General features: G+C 48.1%; 1 protein-coding gene across 1 annotated transcript in view; it reads left to right on the top strand.

Moving 5' to 3' along the window:
- The window catches only part of Rpn2 (Regulatory particle non-ATPase 2), an 81,118-nt gene that overhangs the window by 44,879 nt on the left and 13,323 nt on the right, over nt 1-22,916 (top strand). The window contains exons 18-22 of the mRNA XM_055077479.2: nt 848-943; nt 5,796-5,860; nt 13,480-13,594; nt 13,654-13,800; nt 14,937-15,100. Coding sequence (XP_054933454.1) covers nt 848-943; nt 5,796-5,860; nt 13,480-13,594; nt 13,654-13,800; nt 14,937-15,100 — 587 coding nt within the window. The remainder of the gene's footprint in view (nt 1-847; nt 944-5,795; nt 5,861-13,479; nt 13,595-13,653; nt 13,801-14,936; nt 15,101-22,916) is intronic.

The following is a 22,916-nucleotide window of genomic DNA, read 5'->3' as shown; positions in this document are numbered from 1 at the left end:
TTGGGACACGTTAAAGAACATGACGGTGTCAAAATTAATTCAGTCTGCCACTACAGTGTGCCTCATAATCTGATGGTAGTTTTGGCATGTACAGCCCCATAATTAAATTTAAAGTTTAATACGCCTGTCACGATCCATGTGCCATGTGAGGCAATGAATATGCTCAACCCTCTCCGAGGCTATGAAGTACGGCGCTCAACAACTCCTCAAGCAAACACCTACCATGTGTGTTCTGTGTACTACACAGACAAACGACAGTGGTACATGCAAGGTAACATTTAACATCAACTAACCACTCTCGTGTTTGACTGAATATCAAAGAAATTAAATGTTTGCCGTCAATATCACCGTTAAGTCAATCAAAGCAAACAGCGCAGAAAGGTTTGCTTACATTGATTCCCGTAGTGCATGTGATCCATATATATTTTTCTGGTCATGAAACCTCCACCTCTGTTTAATAAAGTGTTAGCGCCAGGAACACTTTAGTTAGTGAAAACGAATCGAGCCTTTTCACCTGAGAGGCGCTTCTTCTACCCAAGTTAGATTACGAGGAAGGGAGCAGGAATGTGTGCTCAATTGTAGGTAAGATTTTCTCACTACGAAGATGGAGTGGGGGTCGGAGGGAAGGTGCGCTGTCAGGTGAAGGAGATAGTGTGTTTACTTTGTGTCTGTTATACATGTAGATGAACAAAATGAGTGCTTCCAATCATACAGATCTGATGTCTTGAACTGAACATTAATGATTTGATACAATGAACGATTCAGCATTCGTGGTGACATCCGGTGCTTTCGAAATAGCCAAGGCTGTGTCCCATTAGTTAGATGTGATCGGTTGTTTGCAATGCAGGACGCACTGCTACGTCGTTCAGCCATGCACGCCATTGCCATGGCCTACTGTGGATCTGGAAACAACAGGGCTGTACGCAGGCTTCTACATGTTGCGGTGAGTTGTGTTGCCGGCACCGCTCTTGCTGCTTATGTGCAGACAAAGGTCTGAAGTGTTGTTCACTAAAATTGCACGCGGTAAGTCCTTGTTCGTGACGCTTTTACTAGTGGGGTGTTCCTTGCCAGGCAAGTGGAGGTATAAAGCACAACGTCGCTATAGTCTCCACTTGACAGCATGTCGTGGTTGGTCTGTCAACCAGAGAAATAGTCTCCATGTGGTTGGGTCAGCAAAATGGTAGAATTGTGGGGATATTAAAAACCTTTGAATATTGCGGCACGTAATTGCAGTTTAACCTTGCCTTTGAAACATAATTTGGTCATTAAAAGAATACATAACTACAGTAAAACCCTGTCAACTTCAAAGTTGTAAAAACTAGGGAAAATTTCAGTATAACTACAGTTTTGAGATAAGTGAATTTGCAAAAACATGAGCCCTTGCCTTGCATAGACCACGTAGAGCCTTTCAATATACTCTTCAGTAGCTGCTAAATTTCTTGCAGAAGCTCAGCATACCAGGAGCGGTATTTTCGGTAGATCACTTTTGCGAGATATTGTGCGACTCAGCACTCGACACGACGGACCTATACGGCCAACAGCGGTCCTAGCACAGACTCAAGCAAACACTGTATCACGTAGGCAACGACATGTGCAAACCCTAGTCACACGAAATAGCATGAAAGTGCTTGTATCCCAAAAAGTAATCGACCGGGAATACAAGTCCAGGGCCGTGATTTTGTAGCCATGCCTTTCGCACACGTTACTATGCTTGTTGCGGAGGTCATGTTCACTTTTTCGCGCTTGGATGAGGTACTGGTAGATATTCCTGGTCCCGTCCAAAGCAGGATCTCAGTCGCTCTTGTCCAAAAAGATATGCACAAAGACACAAACAAAAAAAAAAGAAGAGAAGAGAGGGCGAAATGGCTAAGCAAACTAGTCAAAAATAATGAAAGTACCGTTTATGTGGACGCTTCTCAGTACAACTGGAAGCGTGCGGTAGTCACTGTCATAGGCACTGACAAGACTAGCCTAATCTCAAGCGGCTCCCTGATCACGTTCTCAATTGCCAAGGCAGAATGCTTCGCCATCGCCTTAGCAATCAAGGACCGGGAACGGACGGGGGAGTCGTACAACACTATCATCTCAGACTCTCGGGAGGCGTGCCGCTTTTTTATGAATATGAATGGCCGTCTCCTTTTCAGCGTTAGCAACCTCCTGAGAAAGGAACTCAAGAATACATACAGACTGGTCTGGTGCCCTGGACACGCAGGCCTGCAGGCTCTAGCTCTAGCTCAAGAGCTCACGAACCGAGCGGAGCAACCACCGCCCTCCCATTCACAACCCCCCACTTCACAGGAAAGCCGTCGCGAGGAGGAGGGTAACAATCCGATACGTATGGCACCACGTGATATTCTTGCTCACCAGCGCGGTATGTGGCAAAGTGGCAAAGATACGGCAATAGATCACCGCAGGATTCGAACGGGGGTCTACCCAAATTTTTTAAGATTAAGCAACATTTTCCCAACGATGTATGGGAGAGCTTGTCCGTGGTGTAGCAACTCGCCGCAGTCTTTGTACCACATCTCACGGGGGTGCCAAAATAGACCGCCAAGTTTAAATGCCTACTTAGCTAGGTATAACCTAACTAACACACTGGAGCAATGGGAGGCACAACTTACCAGCTCAGACCCGAAGGTGCAGAAGGCTCTTCTGGGTAACGTTCAGCTCGCGGCAGAAGCCAGTGGAGCCCTGGATTTGGGGCCCTACCCATCAAGCTCCCAACCCCCTATCCCCCTTTCCTCAGTTAAATAAAGTTATTCTCTCTCTCTCTGACTCTCTCAGGCGTCAGAGCGACATTCTTCCCGCACTATCAATGGTATCACAGCCTGGTACACGATAACAGTGGCATAGAATGAAGCAAAATTCGTCACAATCCTTGCGATCCTGTCACTTTTTGGTGGTATCAGGACTGCATGCAAAGTATGGAAATCTTTAGGTGACTCTTTCCCGACATTTTTGCAATCGAGATTTCGAGATATCTGTAGTACGGTGCAAAAGCACTTCGAGAAATACATGAAGTTGATACAGAGCCAGGAAAACATTTAGACTTAACTGATATTTCGAGATATCCAAGTTTGAGTTAATGAGGGTTTCCTGTATTGTAAGTATGTAAAAGTGGAAGAATACTGAAAAAAAGAAATTTTGCATTTATTAAAAAAGCAAAAGAGATAGGGTTATAATGTAAAGATTCTTCTTCCTTGATCCTATACATTTCTTATCATCCACTGTTCATGACTGAACGGTCCGGAGCACTGCTCGAACCACTGACGAAGTGCGAGAAGAAATACATTACATTATCATGGTCCTGCATGCAAAAGGTAGCATACTCATCAGGAAATGGCGCATGTTTGTGCATATTGCAGAAACAATAACGTCGTCAAGATAACAAAGACAGGTGGTCCATTTGTAGCCTCCCAGAAGAGAGTCCATCATACGTTCAAATGTCGCAGGAGCGTTGCATAGGCCAAAGGGCATGACTTTGAACTGATATAAAACGTCAGGTGTGATGAAGGCCGTCTTCTCGCGGTCCATTTTATCAATTGATATCTGCCAGTAGCAGGATCGATGATCAATGGACGAGAACTATTTAGCTCCGTGCAAGCAGTCTAAGCCGTCATCGATGCGTGGTAGCGGGTAGACGTCTTTTCGGGTGATCTTATATAAATGGCGATAATCGACACAAAAACGCCAGGTACCATCTTTTTTTATTCACAAGGACGACAGGCAAAGCCCAAGGGCTGGCTGATGGTTCGATTACCCCTTTGCGGAGCATTTAGTCCACTTCTGATTGGATGACACGACGTTCAGCATGCGATACACGATAGGGATGCCGACAAATATGATTTGTGTCTCCGGTGTTGATACAGTGGTGAACGACAGATGTTTGTCCTGAAGGCTTGTTGCCGAAATGAAAGATGTCAAAGTACGATTCAAGGAGGAGACGTATATCTGTGGCCTGTGCAGAGGTGAAGTCAGGTGCAATCATCTTCACGAAGTCATCTTTTATGGAGCCAGAGTTGTGAGCTACAATTAGTGCTAAGAAACCACTCTCGTCATTCAGACTTTCAATGTCAAATTCGGAAGTATTAGAAATGCTGGCCAAGAACATGCCAGCTGGAAGCACTTGAGGGCACAGGCTGAAATTCAGAAGCGGAAGAACGACGCCGTTATTAGTAATCGTCACCAGCATATGCGGAAGAGCAACGTTCCAGTTCAAAAGCACGTCGATGATGGGGCAAAGGACATATTCCCCGTTAGGAATCTTTGGCTGTGGAGTCAAAGTGACGTAAGTGACTGCCTTAGGTGACAGGCGCACATCTTGAAGTGAACACAAGTGCGGTGGAGCGGTGCTCGTAGCATCAGCGACTTGAGGCAGTTCCAACTGAAGAACGCCGGTTGCGCAGTCGATGAGAGCGGAATGATGAGATAAAAAGTCCAATTTAAGAATGTTGCGATCTTCACATGTCAACGTTGCGGCAGTATTAGGAAGTCTGGTGAATGGTTGCAGGAAGTGTCGGCTTTTGGCCTGCTCGAATTGTCGTCACTCTTTGATGATAGCACCAACTGTAGAGCAGCTTTTGCACATGAGCAGATTAAAGGCATCGTCAGCAATTCCCTTGAGCACATGCCCTACCTTCTCAGCTTCTGTCATGTCGTGATCGGCTTTACGACAAAGTGCCAGAATGTCCTGGATATATGAAACAAGGCTCCGCGGGGGATTGGGCACAGGAGGCCAGTTCCTTCTTTGCGGCAATTTTACGGCCAGCTTGTTTGCCAAACAACTGGTCCAGCTGGTCAGCTCCCCTTCATGGTTTTTGAACCACACTTTGCCATGCCTCTTAGGTAGAACAACAGGTTAGCTAGCATAAGCATAGGGTCCCATATGTTGATTCCACTTACACGTTCATACATGGCAACCCATTCTTCAATGTCGGCGCCATCAGTCCCGGAGAAAGTTCCGGGATCCTTGGGTTGCACAACCACAACCGAAGGGGACAGCGACGTAGCGGGCGATGGTGACGTTGGAGGCGGCAACGGCGTTCATTCCGAGTGCCCACCGTTTTTCATGGTGAGGATGGGGACGCGACATCCACTGCGAAGCTCCGTTTCCAGCCGTGGTACCCCGCACCTCCTCCAATATGTTACGGGGATGTTGGGAGTATAAGACTGTATTTACAATGTATGTACAAGCAGAGTCAATGGGGTTAAGATGGCTGACTAGTAACAACACGCAGCAGCCAGCGTCTTGCGATCTTCTTCTTCCTCTCTCTTCTTTGATGCTTCCGTAACAGGATCTTTAGCCTGAGAATACTACCATGTTTGAGCATCTCTTACGAATACATTTTTCGTACAATGCATTTCTTAGAACATGAAGTGCATTCGGTATATCGGGTAAAATTCCTAGCAAATATTTCTGAATGCTTAACACAGAAAGAGTGTTCTTCAAGCTGTAGCACTCTTAACGTCTGCACATACTGCCTTGTTTGAGTGAAAAATTTCTAGTTTGACTGAGTGCCATCACACGTGGGAAATGGCAGTGGAAAATGACTTGAATATAATTGCCCATGGTGGAGCTACCAAACATTGTCTAGATTTGGCCACATGCATATGTTAAAGTTTGTGATTTATTTAAGCAATTGAAGTTGCATGATAAAGTGAAATAATTGTGAAACACTTATTTGGTCAGGCGAAAGATTGTGAGGCCAGTGCTTGAAACAATTGAACCACAAAGTAGAAAACTGTGTGCCATAGCATCTGCATGTTTTTGGACAGTGTTGTGCTACCTCGTGCAGGTGAGTGACGTGAATGATGACGTGAGGCGTGCAGCAGTTGAAGCCCTTGGATTCATCTTGTTCAGGTAAGGCTATGGTACTAGATGGCCCTGCATGGGTGTAGACAGCTGTGCCGATGTGGCATGCAAATTCCTGTGCAAAAGGGTTGCCTACCGCCTCACAGAGTGAGGCGGTAGGCGAATAAAATCCATGCAGCTCACATGGCTTGGAGGCGGGTCCACAGGGTCGGCAAGAAGAGGCAAGTCAAGGCGAAGTGAGCCGGCCGAACAGTCAATGAGGGCAGAATGATTGGCAAGGAAATCCAGACCGAGAATGAGTTCGTGAGGGCAGTGCTCGATGACGGTGAAGAGAATGACGGTGTGTCTCTCAGCAATTGTGAGGCGGGCAGAGCACATGCCAACAATATTGACAGTCCCTCCGTCGGCGACTTGTACAACTCGGTCCGGGGCGGGCATCAGAACTTCCTTGAGCCGACAGCGAAGAGCAGCACTCATAATGGACACATGCGCCCCGGTGTCAATCAACACGCACTCAGGAACATTGTCGACGAGAACGTCCAAAAGATTCTTGTTCGTGGGTAAAGTGAAGCGAGGATTTCGTGCCAATTTCGTCATTGCAGCTTCACCTCCAGAAGCTGCACTGTCTAGTTTTCCGGTTGGGGGTGCGGCGAGTTGGTCGGAGAAGGAGCACGGTGTGAAGGGGGCGAACGAGATTGACAAAGGGAAGGGGAAGGCAAGCGGGAGTAGCGGGGTCGTGTCAAAGGTGTCGCAGGGTCAGATGATGGAGCGGGCATAGAAGGGGCGAAGGAAAAGGACGCGCTAGAGGGGCGAGGGTGGTGATCAGAAGGAATGCGCACCGGAGAAGTCCAGCGGCTGCGGCAGTGGCGAGCGACATGTCCTATACGTCGGCAGTTAAAACAGATCGGCTTGTCGTCCACGGTTCGCCATTCGGAGGGGTTGCGCTGTCCATAAGAGGAGTAAGGAGAGCACGGTGGGGACGTGCGTGGAGACAAAGGTTCCGAGCGTACGGAACGAAGGGATTGCACGCCGACGTTGGACAACTCTTGACGAACGACGGCCTGGATCAAGGAGATTGTCACCGGAGAATGATCAGGTGACGGGAATGAAGGGGCCGCCGGTTGTGCCGCTTCGACCTCACGACGAATGATGCGGGTCAAGTTGTCACATCGCGACGGCTGGTGGAAGAGGTCGTCACAGGATGACGTAGCAGCTGTGTTGGGAGGTCGCGTGGTGTGCTGGGATACCCGGCGGCTTTTAGCATGCTCAAGACGGCGGCACTCCTTGAGGATCGTATCGATGCTGGTGACATTCGTAAACACCAGTAAATTGAAGGCGTCAGCAATGCCTTTGAGGACGTGATTAACATTATCGTCCTCAGACATGGTCGGGTCAGCCTTGGCACAAAGGGCCAAGACGTCGAGAATGTACGACACGTAGGACTCTGTCGACATCTGTACATGTGTGGCAAGGGTTTTCTTGGCATTGACTTGGCGACCGAAGGGATCGGCAAAAAGGTTGCGGAGCTTCTCTTTGAAGAGATCCCAGCTCGAGATCTCCTCTTCGTGAGTCTGGAACCATGCAAGTGGAGCTCCGTCGAGGTACAAAAGAATGTTCGCAAGCATAATAGTTGGATCCCACCTGTGACTGGTGCTGACACGTTCGTATAAGCGAAGCCAGTCGTCAACATCAGAACTGCCGACTCGGTTGAAAACACCAGGATCCCGAGGAGAGGAAACGGCGACGTAGGTCGGGGCTGCAGGCGGAGACGGTTGCGTAGATGAAGTGCCGCCAGCAGGAGCCGAAGTTGCACTGTCGCCGTTGCAACCGCTGCGAAGCTCCGTGACGGGTACAGGGAACGTCCACCTCCACCAAATTAATGTTACGTGTAGCTGATGTACAAGTCTATTTACAATATATTTACACGTAGACCAACGGTGGCAAAGATGGCGACGCTATATCAAGCGGGGCCACGTCGTCTTCATTCACCTCAGTGCAGCCACACTGTGGCGGCTGTTCCATAGCAACATTTTTCTTGCGGGTAACCGCAAAGGTATGGTTTAGACACATGAGTTCGACCTTACGACTTGGGACACATAAAAAGACAAGCTGCGCGATCTTTTCGGAAAGCCTGTTGGACGCCAGGTAGCAGCCAAGAAAGAGCTTGCGTCTCATGCCCAGACATACACGAAATCATGTCTCGTACATTCAGGGCGCTCTGGCTCTTTATCGAAAAGCAGATAAGGACATTTTGGAGGCAGATAAAGTCGGCCACATTATAAAGGGCATCGCAGGCGATGCATCAAACCTGCTTCTTTGCCAGGGCTGTGCAGCAGTTCAGCCAATCACAACGGAGAGCCGGCACTTTGAGCAAACTAAGAGTAAACATATTGCACAACACTTTGATTGGCTTCCCCAACACGGCTGCCACCTCCTCCTGTGACGACCTGCCAACACTACATCAACAGCCAGCATTACCAAATTTGACGCAAGCCATCTGTCGCAAGCTAGAGGCCATAGCTCCAAGCACTCGCGGTTCACAGACGCGCAACGGCTTAACCACCTTGCTCATTCAAGCCATCATCAGCCAAGAGATTGCAAATATAAACATTCTGTCAACCATTCGCCAGCGCTCCATCCCTATGGCTCCTGTCATTGCTGCTACTGTTGCATCCAGACCAAATTCAAGCAAATGTTACAGGAACCCAGCAGAGTGGTGAACACCGGACGACAGACCTATGTGTTTCGTGTGCTCTTGGGTTGGCCACATCGCCCGCCACTGCCGCAGTCGCTGGTTCTTTTCACCTCGACCATACGGTGACTGCCGCTTCGAACGTGAACCTCGTCTGCTGTCCCCTCTCGCTGAGCCCTACAATGCCGACCTTACCAGACGGAAGAACACTACCAGCCATTCACCTCCTTCTTGAAGATCCCAATTCCCTCCTTATTCTGGCCACTTCCCTGGAAACTAAACAACGCAGCTCCCGTAGGTGAGGCTGCATTGATGACCCGGACAGCAAAATCTCTGTTGACGCTTGCTCCCGGACCGAACCTAATCAACGCTTTTGTTGATAGTGTGCCTTTTAGAGCTCTCATTGATACCGGAGCTCAAGTGTCGGCTATGCGCTCAGATCTTCGTAGTCTTCTCCAGAAAGTTCTGACACCTGCCGAGTCACCTGCCGTCTGAGTAGCCAAAGGCAGCACCACAGCCGTAATGGGAATGTGCGCAGCCAGCGTAATCATTGCAAGTCACCCAACATCCATTCTCTTCACTGTGCTCGTGGAGTGCTGCCACAAACTGATTCTTGAAATAGACTTCTTGACAGTCCACTCTGCACTAATTGATCGTTCAACTGGTGTTCTCCACCTCGAGCTGCTCGAGTACTCTGCCGACACTGCCGCAGACCAATCCCAACTTCGGTGCGTTGAATTTGTTTGGCTGCAACCCGATGCTGCAACCTTGTGGGGAGCACACGTGCCCATCTTTCCCCGTGCCGTCGCGTCGAGAGCCGGCATAGACGGGGGAGAGGCGCACTATGCCCTCTCCCGATTCTCCCTCGCTCTCGCGACGCGCACGCGCCCTTCCTCCCCGACTCGCGGGCAGGCAGCTGACGGGCGAGGAGGACATTCCCCTCGCCCAGCTAAAAAGGTACAAAACAGCGCGACCGGGGGAGACCCTCTCTCTCTGAGGCCGGACCCATAACCTGCCGGACTGGAGTACCTGCTGCTACCCGTGAGTGACCACGTTGCCTGACTATCCCGGGCAACGAGGCCAGCCTATTTATTACTATTACGGAGAGGACGTCCCTCTGCGAGTGTTCGCTATTGCTAATAGCAATAAACGTTGTTACCGTTGACACCGCTGGTTACCTTATTCGTCCGAACCCGGCGTAGCCGCGATTCCCGCGCTACGGGTTGGGTGTACCACGAAGCGACTGCGTAGGGCTAGATCCGGAGCTCGCCTTCAGCCCTAGCCGCACGCAGAGTGGAACCCCCACAACCTATGTCCCTATGTCCCCATGTCCCCATGTTTCCTTTTCCACCTCATTGCAATGGCCAATACGTGGTATCCTTGCTTTGTGACATTCTCCTGACATAACAAATAGCCCTTCCCAGCGCTGTGGTCACAGTTACCAGCAATTATGCGTGGCTCTCCCTTCTGAACTTTGGGTCATCTCTGCAGGTTCTTGCTCAAGGTGTTGCAGTTGCCGTGCTGTACCCATCGAATGACTTCGTGGTTTCTGCGTTAACGCCTGATCTACCGTCTGACTCTGCTGAATCTTTGGCACCACCCAGCTCTCATCAAGACCAGTTTGCCAAAATGATAGCTCCCGATCTGCGTGCTGCCTACACCGATGCACTCCGTCGCATCTTGATGTCCTACCACGATCTATTTGATTTCCGCAAGCATCCAGTAGGTTGAACCAACGTTGTCACCCATTCGATGCACACCGGCAACGCTCCTCCTATTCACAGACATGCTTATCGCGTGTCAACAACTGTACACCAGGTTATACAAACAGAGGTGGATAAAATGCTCTCCAAAGACATCATCAAGCCCTCCTGCAGTTCGTAGGCATTACCCGTCATCCTGGTCAAAAGAAGGACAATACCTGGAGGTTTTGCATCGAATTTCGCCATCTGAACAAGATTTCTAGAAAGGGCATGTGTCCTCTCCCACATATCGATGACGCACTGTATTGCTTACATGGTGCCAGTTATTTATCTTTAATTGATTTACGTTTGGGCTACTGGCAAGTTGCTGTCGATGACAAGGATCATGAAGAGACTGCATTTGTCACCCCAGATGGCCTCTACCAATTTAAAGTTATACCTTTCAGACTATGTAATATGACTACGTTCGAACGCATGATGGACTCTCTGCTATGTGGTTTTAGATGGTCCTCATGCCTCCGTTACCTTGATGTCGTCATGGTTTTTTCCCCGACGTTCAAGAGCCATCTTCATCGGCTGTTGGCCATTCTTGATGGCTTTCAACAGGCCGGCCTGCTGATCAATTCTTCCAAATGCCATTTCAGCTGTCATCAAATACGAGTATTCGGGCACTTGGTCCACGCTACCGCTATACAACCTGACCCCGACAAAATATGTGCTGTCAGTGAGTTTCCACCTCGTCATTTGTCCGCTGATGTCCAAAGTTTCCTTAGGCTGTGTTCATACTTTCGGTGCTTCATTAAGAACTTCGCCAACATTGCTCGTCTTCTCACCAATCTCCTCAAAAAGGACACCAGTTTCTGTTGGGGAGGTGAACAAGCTGAGGCATTTTCAGCGCTTACTGCTTGCATCATAACTCCACCTATTTTGGGTCATTTTGATGCATCTGCCTACCCAGAAGTTCGCATTGATGCAAGTGGCCACAGCATTGGCGTTATCTTGTCTCAACATCAATGGGTTGTAGATCGCATAATCGCTTACACTAGCCGCCTTCTCTCAGCATCAGAGTGGAATTATTCAATAACCAAATGCGAGTGCCTTGCTCTCGTTTGGGCCATTGCTAAGTTCCACCCTTATCTGTTCAGCCAACCTTTTTCCTTCACCACACTTTGTCGGCTGTCCTCACGCAAGGACCCCACAGGCAGTCTTGGATGCTGGGCTTTATGTTTACAAGAGTCCACCTTCTCTGGGTCCTATAAATCTGGGTGGCTGTGTCAGGATGCTGACTGCCTCTCTCGCTGTCCGGTTGATCTACCTGGCGCCAAAGAACTTCAAGCCGATGCCTGGGCTTTTTCAATTACTGACTTCCTCAAGGTTGCTGTCACACAGTGTTGGGACCCGTCTTTACGATCTCTTATTGAGCGCCTCAACTCCGAAAGACACCATCGTTTCCTCCGCCTGTTCCTACTACCAGATGACACGTTATACCAGCGCAACATGCAGCCCGATGGTGAACTGCTCCTTGTTGTTCCTCAGCATCTATGCTCCACTGTGCTTGCGCAGTTGCATATTGTATCAACCGCTGACCATTTGGATGTCTCTCACACTTACGGTCGCGTTCGCAGACGCTTCTTCTGGCCTGGGCTATACCGCTCAGTTCGACGCTATGTTGCGGCTTGCGAGCTCTGTCAATGCTGCAAGAAGCCTCCTTTGCTTCCCGCTGGGTACCTTCAGCCAATACACATCCCAAGTGAACCTTCTTTCCGCGTTGGCTTGGACCTCCTTAGCTCTTTCCAATGTCGTCCTCGGATAATAAGTGGGTCGCGTTTGCAACAGACTATGCCACGCATTATGCCATTAAACAGGCACTTCCAACTAGCTGTGCAACTGATGTTGCCAATTTCCTTCTTCATGAAGTGATTCTGTACCATGGTGCTCCTCGTCAGCTACTCACTGATTGGGGCTCTTGCTTTCTTTCAAAAGTTGTTAACGACCTTCTCTGCTCTTGCTCTACATCTCACAAATTCACCACAGCTTACCATTCCCAGACAGACTTACTGAGCGCCTCAACCGCACACTCACAGACGTGCTGTCCATGTACGTCTTCGATGACCACAGGGATTGGGACTGCACCTTGGCATTTGTTACATTTGCCTACAGTTCGTCTTGCCACAATGTCACTGGCTACTCTCCCTTTTATCTGCTATATGGCCACGACCTACTCCTGCCTCTTGACTCCCTGCTCCTTGCCGATGCCAACTCCAATACTTTCTACTCTCACGATGCCATCATTTGCACAGCCATGGTGCATTGCATTGCCCGTGATTGACTTGAGGTGTCTCAGACGACCCAAAAGCTTATTTATGACCATTGGGATGTTAGCTTCTGCCCTGGGTCCCTTGTCCTGGAGTGGCTGCCTTCACGTTGTGTTGGCCAGTGCCAGAAATTGCTGCCGCCCTATGTCGGGTCTTACCGGGTCTGAACTAACATACGAGATCTCACCATTGACTACGAAGCCTTCCTCTGATCCACCAGTGACTGACATCATATACGTTTCCCCACTGAAACCTTATGAATTCAACACACTAAAATGCACTGAGACAGTGCTTCCGCCGCCTGGACTTAATATTATGCAGTAGTTTGTGCCATTATAGAAAGACATTGTGAGAAGAGGAAGATGAGCTGACACTGACATCATTCAGTAGTATCGCCCTGCCTGCATTCGCCCTGTATATATATCCCCTGTTAATATTCTTCCCCATAATATTTGGTGGACGTGCGGGGTAAACTCGCCACAACCCGAATCTTTAGCAGGTAAATTTTAATTGTTTCAACAAGCAATAGAACGCAATTATTAATTATCTTGGCAACTACTATGTATATGCAAAATATAATTGGATATTTTAAATAAACACAAAAACTGAATGAGCATATGTAGTTTTGTCAGATTTGATCAAGAAATACCAGTTATCTCAATAACCCATGTCTCCCCGTATGGCATGAAAAGCAGCAAAAGTGCATTTAGTGCCTGTTAAACCCATTGACCTATGTTTCTTTTTAATGATGCTCTAAAAGGGTATTGCTCCAGGTTTTGCTGGATGTAGCCATGTTTTAGTTAAACTGCTGCAGTAGTATAAATGTTTATCTGCTCTAAAATCAGAATTATTTTCCACCAAAGTGCTTCAGAAAAGTAGATATTTATACTTCGAAAATTGCTGTTCAACGTGTTTGCCATGTCCTGGACCTGTAACAAAGTCAGGTTGTGGTTTTAGGACACCTGAACAGTGCCCTGGCGTTGTGTCCCTTCTCTCGGAAAGCTACAACCCCAATGTGCGCTATGGATCAGCCATGGCACTTGGCATCTCGTGTGCTGGCACTGGCAACAAGGTGAGGTTTTGTGCTTGGGACACTTGTGGGGCCGTAGATTTAACCTGAAGATCTTGCAGGAAGCCCTGTCCCTGCTGGAGCCAATGACCAACGATCCCGTCAACTATGTCCGCCAGGGGGCATTGATTGCATCTGCACTAATCCTCATCCAGCAAACAGAGGCTACCTGCCCAAAAGTCAAGGACTTCCGACAGCTTTACCACAAGGTAAACACATTGCTACTTTGTTGACAGAAGTGATGCTCAATACATTCTCATGCCTTCGAAGGGTTTGTCCAGTGCATTATAGCCCCATTACAGTGACAGCTGCAGCAACTTTTCATGCTTACATTTACAACTGCCATACATGTATGGTTGCAACTAAATATGTGAGAAAATATGCCTTTTTGGAACACTTGATGTTGCTGCAGAGATGGTGCAATCTTCCGTAACTTCTAGAAAAGATTTGTATTGTGCTGCAGCCCCCTCGGCTTCCATCAAAACTTAATTTTTTGCTTCACTTTATGTTGTCTGCCATCGTGGTAGTTAGGGAGTATTTCCACTTCACCTAGGTTACTGCCACATGCTCATGCCCGTGCTTGCGCACTTTGTGAATCAAACGCTCTCGCCTGTTGTTTCCAGTTAACAGCATCCGGAAAACTGATTTCTACCGTGTTCCTTATACTGCAAGATGCTCGCCCACGTAGCTCTCTCACTGGCATGCAATTACTTTGCTTGCAGGCGGGCGCTTGCAAAGCGGCGATACTGCTGTGGGTGCTCTCTCTCTCTTTTTGTGACGTGCGCGAGGACTCGTAGAGCCTAAGCTAGAGATTTAACTTTTGATTACTACAAATTTCTAGCATGTTTAGTTTTTCTGACAAGTGTGCACGACTGAGCTTGCTTGCGGCCGCTCACATAGTGTGCCTCGCTTTTGCTATGGCCACGCATCCCTGTGGCTGTATTCTCTAATGCTCCATGTAATTTTCTGTTCTTATGAACCTTCGTCGTTAGTTCGAACCAATTACGAAGCAACATATAAAATGTGTTGTCCATTATCAATGGATACATACTTTATGTTGTGTTTTTAGGTTTGTGTGAGAGAGATGAGTTCTGGTTGATAGAAATATTTTCTACAATGCAAGGGAGATCACTGAAATTTTCTAGTTGCATGGAGTTGTAATGCTCACTGTGAGCGTGTTGTGCCTTCAGACCAACAGATGTCTGTCTAGTGTGCCACTTTCAAACTGAAGGGTAATGCTATCAATTTTTGCTTGTGCTGTGTCTCCTTGCTGCTCTATCCAATCAGTGCATCCTTCCAGCAATGTGCTACAGCAGACTATACCCCCTGCTGGGTTTGTGTGCAGGTTGTGAGTGACAAGCACGATGATGTCATGGCCAAGCTAGGTGCCATTCTGGCCCAGGGCATCCTGGATGCAGGTGGCCGCAATGTCACCGTTGCTCTGACTTCTCGCACCGGTCATGTGAACATGGCTGCTGTTGTAGGCATGCTTGTCTTCACACAGTTTTGGTGAGTACCCATGCATGTTGGGCATAGAGGTGCAGTTTGTTTGCCACTGACCACTCTTGGCAAAAACGCAACATTCCTGTTCTGTTGGTGTGGAGCATTTTTAATTCGATGGTCTGTACGTTGCCTCCTTTACTAGATGCCTGCCGCATGAGCGGAAAACCAGCTGCCCTTTCCCTTTCCCTTTTCTACTCTGAAATAGTGTTGTTCACGAGTGCCACATGTGTCTTGTGGAACCACTGGCAGAACACGGGGCTTCCAAAATCTCCATCATGCATGCACGTCGATCTCAAAGGCCATTAACCTCAATCATAGCTCAGCGTATGGCTGCAGGCATTACAGGCAACAGGTATTCTAGAGCAAATAACCAACTTTTTTAAAAGGCGCACCCAAATGATTGTGCTGACCATGGCTTCACCATGGTATAGTCGAAGCCGGCTATATCGAACTCACAAAAAAACGCCTATTAGTTAGATATAAAGCATAATTCGATATAAGCCTGCTAAAGATTTGGATGTCATAAAACCACATACCATTTATAAAGTCACTTTATTGATGAAACTAGCTTAGTTTTGAACGAAATAGTCCTGCATTTTCTTCTGCTTAGGCAATTTCGCTGCCTGCGATACACGCACTTCTCCACATTGTCTAAGGAGTCGAAGCAGCTGAGGCCGCAACCTTCCACATTCGCGCAGAAGCACCGGACTAGTGCAAGCGCATCAATCACTTCGGAGGATGTAGGCCAAGGACTGTCGTTGCTTTCCTCATTGTGCCAACTTTCACTTGTGCTCGGTACGATGTCGGCAGTATAGTCTTCGTTTTCTGGCTCTCCCGTGGTTGCAACACCATCATTTGCTCTCACAAACTCGTCCATCGTTGATTCTTCAATGGCTTCCGAAAATTCTCACAGCTCGCTCCAAACTTCGGCAATACCGGCAACAGCTTCATCCCATTCATCAGAATTTAGTCATCACCGAGCACACGGAAGTCGGCACAGCTGAAGCAATTTCGGATGAACCACTCGTACACCGCCGTGCGTTCGCGTCGGGCGCCACAGGCACAGGGTCCAGAGTTCGGCCACTTTAGCCCTAATCTCCCCCTTATTCTTCAAGATCGTGCTGAGAGTGCTCCTCGGAATCTTGTACGCTGCGGGTACATCCGACTTCTCACCGCGTTCGACCTGATTTATGATTTCGAGCTTCACGACGAAAGGCGAATTCTGCCGCTTCATCACTGCAACACTGTGGGAGAAAGCCCACAAGGCGCACACACAATGAACCAGAAAAGCAGCAAGAAACTCCTACTTTCCCCATCTTGCACGACAAGGGCACAAGAGCCTATAATTGGCTGTCTGAGCAAGCACTGCGGGCGGGCCAGGATCATTTTTTGCAGGGGGGTGTCGACGGCTCGTCTGAGGGAGCACAGTCACCGTAAGGAGAGCAGTTGGATGGAGCCGTGCCGCCAGGCATTCCCTCCATCGTGAGGGAAAGCCATCTTCCGGGGGCACTTTTCGCCGCGTTGGCGTTCAATATATCGGGAGTCGCTGCTATATTTGTTCGATGTAAGCGTAATTTTTGCTATATATACTCATTGTAACTATACACCATTTTTTCATGGGCGCCATCTATGGGCAGTCGGCATGCTGGCTTGGGCAAGGGCTCCGTTTTGCTTGGCAGGTATATGTTGACGATGGTTTCTGGTGTTTGTTTTCGCACTCGCGCGGTCTATTTAGCACGACATGCATCTTCTACGCGCTCAATGGTTCTGTGAGACTTACTGAAGTGGTTTAAGTCGGTATGGCCGGACTTTCTGCTGGCATTAAGGCGGACGGAGCACGCAGCGCAATGTGTGCGCGCATATATTTGAGCCTACAATCAACCTTGGAGATCAATTGTGTATTTCTGAATGTTCCATTCACTAATGTGACCTTATTGCAGTATTATCCTCTAGTTCTAAGCTGCGGGTTAGGAGAAATGAAACATACGTGACAATCGTAACAGTGTGGGTACCATTTTGCTACGATAGGAGGTGTGCTGTTATACTTTGACAAGCGTTCAAACTGTTCGCTGCAGGTTACATTGCGGGACTACTTGGTTCGATGGATGAGGTTTCCACCCATGAATAAAATTGTTTTAGCTAGTAATAGCAGCATACCTTACCGTCTGAATTAAGCTTGTCTAGCAAAGCGACCATTTACGAACTGTGCGAGCGTCCTAAGCAGTGGTAGGTGCTGGATTACAGGTATCTTGTTCTATATAGCGCGTGGTCCAAGCATACAGCATCGGCGGTTATATATCTAGCATAAATGTTGTGCGGCGTGACTATGCGCGGTCGTATTGCGGCGTTAGCCCATTTTCTCTTGCTTTTTCGAGAAAGAGAATGATAACCGAACTTTTTTTTCGGTTGTGTTCGTTCCCTCAACGCACTCACACGTACTGTATGTACTCGAATCTTGGCCAACCACGATTCTGAGCCGACCCCCTAAAGTCCGAAGCCCCCCCCCCCCAAAAAAAAAGGATATTACCTCGAATGTAGGCCGAACAAAAAAAGTGAGGACAGCGTTCACAAAATGCAAACAGCATTTGCTGAATCTGAACGTGCAAAGCTCATTCAACGTCGTCGTCGCTGTGTTCCTTGTCACTGTCACCTTCAAACAGTGCACTATCTTTGGTAACGTCAAGCGCATTAAATATGCTGCACTTTTTAAAGGCGCGCACGATCAAAGTACATGGGATGTCCTCCCACACTGCAGCTACCCAGCCCACCAGCTGCGATAGCGATGCACGTTTGATGCGGCCCGTTGCCGTTAGCATGTGGTCTTCGTCAGTCAACCAGTCCGTGTAATATTTCCGCAGACGATCCTTGAAAGGTTTGTTGATGCAGACATCAAGTGGCTGCAACTGGCCCGTCATGCCACCCGGTATGACAGCGAGGTCCGTGTTCACTTGGGCGAGCGCAGCCTTCACATTGTTGGTCAAGTGCCCATGGTAAGAGTCGACGACAAGGAGCGAGCTCTTTGTTAAAAGGGCTCCTGGACGCCATCGCCACACAATCTTAACCTGCTCTTCCACCATCGCACCCGTCATCCACCCGTTCTCATTTGCCCGCACAATGACATTTCTTGGGAAAGTTTCTCGAGCAGGCAGTGTCTTCCTGTTAAATATCATATAAGGAGGGTGTTTATGTCCATCAGCTGTGCAGCCCAGCATAACAGTTGCGCGCTGCTTCTTGTAGCCCACAGAGCACACCTTCACTTCCTTGGCACCTCCGCAGGGGCGTCTGCGTAAGCAGGCGTTTGGTGTGTTGCGACACCACGTACCCGAGCACACGAGGGTTGGACCCTCCCGCGTGTAGCCGTGCGCGGCTTAGCCATGTCTGGGGAAAGGGGGATCCTGGGGGTTGAGCCGATGCTGGGTGTTTGGACCTTTAAGGCCCCCTGGCAGAGGCAACACACCCCTTTGGCCTCTGCTTCATATAGACGGCACCTCCAGGCTGACCCACCTGGGGAAAATCGGTAGTCGCCTTTTCCTGTCCTCATCTTCGTCTTTCTCTCTCACCTTTTCCTTTTTCCTGTCTTCTCTTCACTTCTTATTACTTCCGTATTTCCTGGCGGCAAGGGTTAACCTTGTGCATTATGCCCAGCCTCGGGTATAGGTATTTGGTTATAGTGGGGATGTACCGCTGGCGTGCCCAGAACTGAATACTTCTCGTCCTGTGTCGTCCCCTGGTTGGGCTCCATGGTGGGTGGCGGCCATCCCTGCCGAATATATTATTATTACTTATGGAATCAACTTTCCCTCCACTCCCTGATCACTCCTTCAAGAGGGGGCGCACTGAAGACTCCTTCAACTTCTTCATGAGTCAGAAAGAAACCTTTCCAAAATACCATGTTATTCACAGTCAACATGAAAGCAAGACAGTCCGAACAATATCTCCTTTTGTTGTGGCAAAATAATTGGCAAACTACATCGGCCCAGGCTACAATGTAACTAAAATGGGAAGCGGCGATCTCCTTCTTGAACTTCGTGACAAGACACAGTGCAGTAAATTGTCAAAACTAATTGCTTTTGGGGACATTCCAGTTTCAGTAGGCCCACACAGATCTTTGAACACTGTCTGCGGTGTCGTCCCTGAAGACGACCTGCTCGATCTTAGTGAAAGTGAACTACTTGAGGGATGGCGAAATCAAAATATAGTAAAGGTCCAGAGAATAACGATTAGGCGGGACGGCAAGGAAATCCCCACTAAACACGTAATTTTAACTTTTGGAACTAGCAATTTACCAGACTCAATAGAAACAGGATACTGCAAACTCCGTGTAAGGCCATACATTCCTAACCCACGCCGATGCTTCAAGTGTCAGCGGTTCGGGCACGGTTCACAAAGCTGCCGAGGGTGCACTACTTGTGCAAAATGTGCATCAAACGAGCACTCATCTGACACTTGCACTACCACCACCCATTGTGCTAACTGTGACGGGGATCATCCAGCGTACTCCTGTTCTTGCCCATCCTGGAAAAAAGAAAAACAAATAATCGAAATCAAGATCAAACTGAACCTTTCCTTCCAAGAGGCGCGCAAGCACTTCTCGATGAACCAATCTAGTCCGTCCTACACCGATGTGGCGTTGGCGCCCAACACCGATGGCGCCCAAGTCACACGGAGTGTGACGGCGGTCACGCCATCAGCCCCCCCCTGCCGGAACGGCCAGCGCTGTTCCAGTCCCCGCAAAGGAGGAACAGCAGACCCTCGGGCCTGTTGGACCCAAGGCCACCACGCGTGCCGATAGGCCCACCACCCCCGCGAACGTGCCCGCTGCCCAGGCACTATCCACCACCTCAGACGAGGTGATGGACACAACAAATACAACTCCGGCGTCTCAGACGCCCAAGCAACGGCGCAGCTCTCTCGAGCGCACCGGGAAGAAAGAAAAATTCCGTATCACGGGGCCTGGAAAGGCCTCGTCAGCTTATCTAATTTATCTCTTAGACACACAGCACAAGACATACATAATATGGACACACACATATTACAGTGGAATGTGAGGGGTTTACTCCACAACCTAGACGACATTAAGGAACTTTTACATAGGTACACCCCAAAGGTGCTGTGTGTCCAAGAAACACATCTTAAACCTTCACAAACAAACTTTCTCCGACTGTATGCCATTCTCCGAAAAGACCACAACGAGGCCCTTGCCTCGTCGGTCGGTGTGGAAGTAATAGTAGATAAGAGTGTTGCTTGCCGGCAGTTAAAGCTTAAAATGCTCCTAGAGGCAGTTGCAGTCAGAGCAGTGCTTTTTAGTAAGCTGCTGACAATTGCATCCTTATACATTCCTCCCAACTGTCAACTCTCCAAAACTGAATTTGAAAGCTTCATTGCGCAACTTCCGGAACCCTATATATATACCTTGTGGGGTGACTCTAGGTGTGATGCCAGAGGGCGTCTGATTGAAAACTTCCTCTTCAGTACGGATGCATGCTTGCTAAATAAGAAGGAGCCAACTTTTTACAGCGTTGCGCACAAGACATTTTCATCTATAGATTTATCCATTGTTTCAAGTACAGTCAGAGTGGAAAGTACATAAGGATCCATGCGGGAGTGATGATTTCCCGATTGTTTTAAAATTAAAGAAACGGGACGAATGTTCTCCACATGTACTCCAGTGGAAAGTTGACTTAGCGAACTGGCAGCGATACGGAGAACTGACGTATATGACCTGGGAGGATATTCGTCCGCTTAGTATTGACGATGCAGTGTCATATTTAACATGTATTCTCCACGTAGCGTCAATATGTATCCCGCAAACAAATGCATCGCCTAATAAACGACATGTTCCCTGGTGGAACGATGAATGTAAGGAAGCACGAAAGAAACAGAATAAGGCTTGGAATCAGCTCCGTGACTCTCTGACTATCGAAAACCTTATCAGCTTTAAGAAAATAAAATCAGAAGGCAGAAGAACACGCCACAGTGCCAAAAGGGCATAAAAATTGTTACAGCGCAAACACATGCAACCACAAAGTATCAAGGACGGGACAAAAGCGCTTGTGTCCCGTCCTTGATACTTTGTGGTTGCATGTGTTTGCGCTGTAACAATTTTTATGTCAAGTATGGACCAACTCGCCCAGAAAGAAGATTTAATGAAGTGCCAAAAGGGATAGCTGGCAAAAATATATTTCCGACATTAATTCCTATACAGACGAAAGAAAAGCCTGGAACAGGGTAAACAAATTAAAAGGCCGCGAAACTCATCCTCTACTATTAGTAAACACACAAGCAGACACTCTTGAGGACCAAGCTGATTGTCTAGGAGCACATTTCGAGCACATTTCCAGTAGATCTCATTATACAGATACATTCCTAAAATACCAGCGACTAGCAGAACAGCTGCATTTTAGTCGGAAAAGCACATCCAATGAAGCATACAATTGTCCATTTGGAATGGCTGAGTTCCAGGCCTCACTGAACTGTTGCAGCAAGTCTGCTCCAGGAAGTGACAGAATTATGTATGAGATGATCAGACACTTGCACCCTGAAATCCAAAAAACATTACTGTCACTCTTCAATTCCATGTTCTCTGCCGACTACATTCCTTCTGTCTGGAAAGAAGCAATCGTAATCCCTATTCTCAAAGAGGGCAAGGACCCTTCCTCACCCAACAGTTATAGGCCTATAGCTCTGACAAGTTGTCTATGCAAATTATTTGAGAAAATGATTAACCATCGCCTCATCCATTACCTTGAAAGCAGCAAGATACTCGATCCCTTTCAGTGCGGTTTTAGGGAGGGTAGATCCACAACAGATCACCTTGTCCGCATCGAGATGAATATCCGTGATGCCTTTGTCCACAAACAGTTTTTCCTGTCAGTGTTTTTAGATATGGCGCTTTGGAATCCTCCGTGACCTGTCTGAAATGGGAATTCGAGGCAACTTGCTGAACGTGATTCAGAGTTACCTCTCCAATCGCACGTTCCGTGTTAGAGTTGGTAACGTTCTGTCTTGTCCATTTACGCAAGAGACTGGTGTTCCACAAGGTGGTGTGCTGAGCTGCACTCTATTTATTGTCAAAATGAACTCTATCCAGACTGCCATACCACATACTATGTTTTATTCTGTATATGTGGATGGCATCCAGATAGGTTTCAGATCATGTAACCTAGGTATCTGCGAGCGGCAAGTACAGCTTTGCATAAATAAATTATGTATGTGGGCAGACAAGAACGGTTTCAAGCTAAACCCACAAAAAAGTACATGCGTCCTGTTTTCTAACAAGAGAGGCATACTTGCGGACCCCGCAATAGATCTAAATGGAGAAGGGCTATCTGTGAGCCATAAACACAAATTTCTAGGAATCCTTTTAGACAGTAAGCTGACTTTTGTACCACACCTGAAGTATCTGAAATCAAAGTGCCTCACGACTATGAATCTGCTGAAGCTCTTGTCACGTACATCTCGGGGAAGCGACAGACGGTGCCTTTTAAAACTTTACAAAAGTCTAATATTAACACGGCTTGACTACGGAGCAATAGTCTATAATTCTGCTGCACCTAGCGCTTTGGAAATGCTAGATCCTATTCACCACTTAGGAATCCGCCTTGCTACAGGCACCTTTAGGACTAGCCCTGTGCAAAGCCTCTACGTCGAATCAAACGAATGGTTATTGCACTACCAAAGGACATATTTAACTTTCTCCTACGCCCTGAAAGTTAGCTCAGATGTTAAACATCCTTGTCGTTCTACTATATGCAACTTGTCCACTGCTAGGCTGTTTCGTAACCGCCCAGCCACTAGGCCTCCTCTGTCCCTCCGGTTGGAA

The sequence above is a fragment of the Dermacentor andersoni genome, chromosome 2, assembly GCF_023375885.2.
Source record: "Dermacentor andersoni chromosome 2, qqDerAnde1_hic_scaffold, whole genome shotgun sequence".
Lineage (NCBI taxonomy): Eukaryota > Metazoa > Arthropoda > Arachnida > Ixodida > Ixodidae > Dermacentor > Dermacentor andersoni.
Note: the sequence above shows the minus strand (reverse complement) of the source record. Positions and strands in the feature narration are given on the sequence as shown.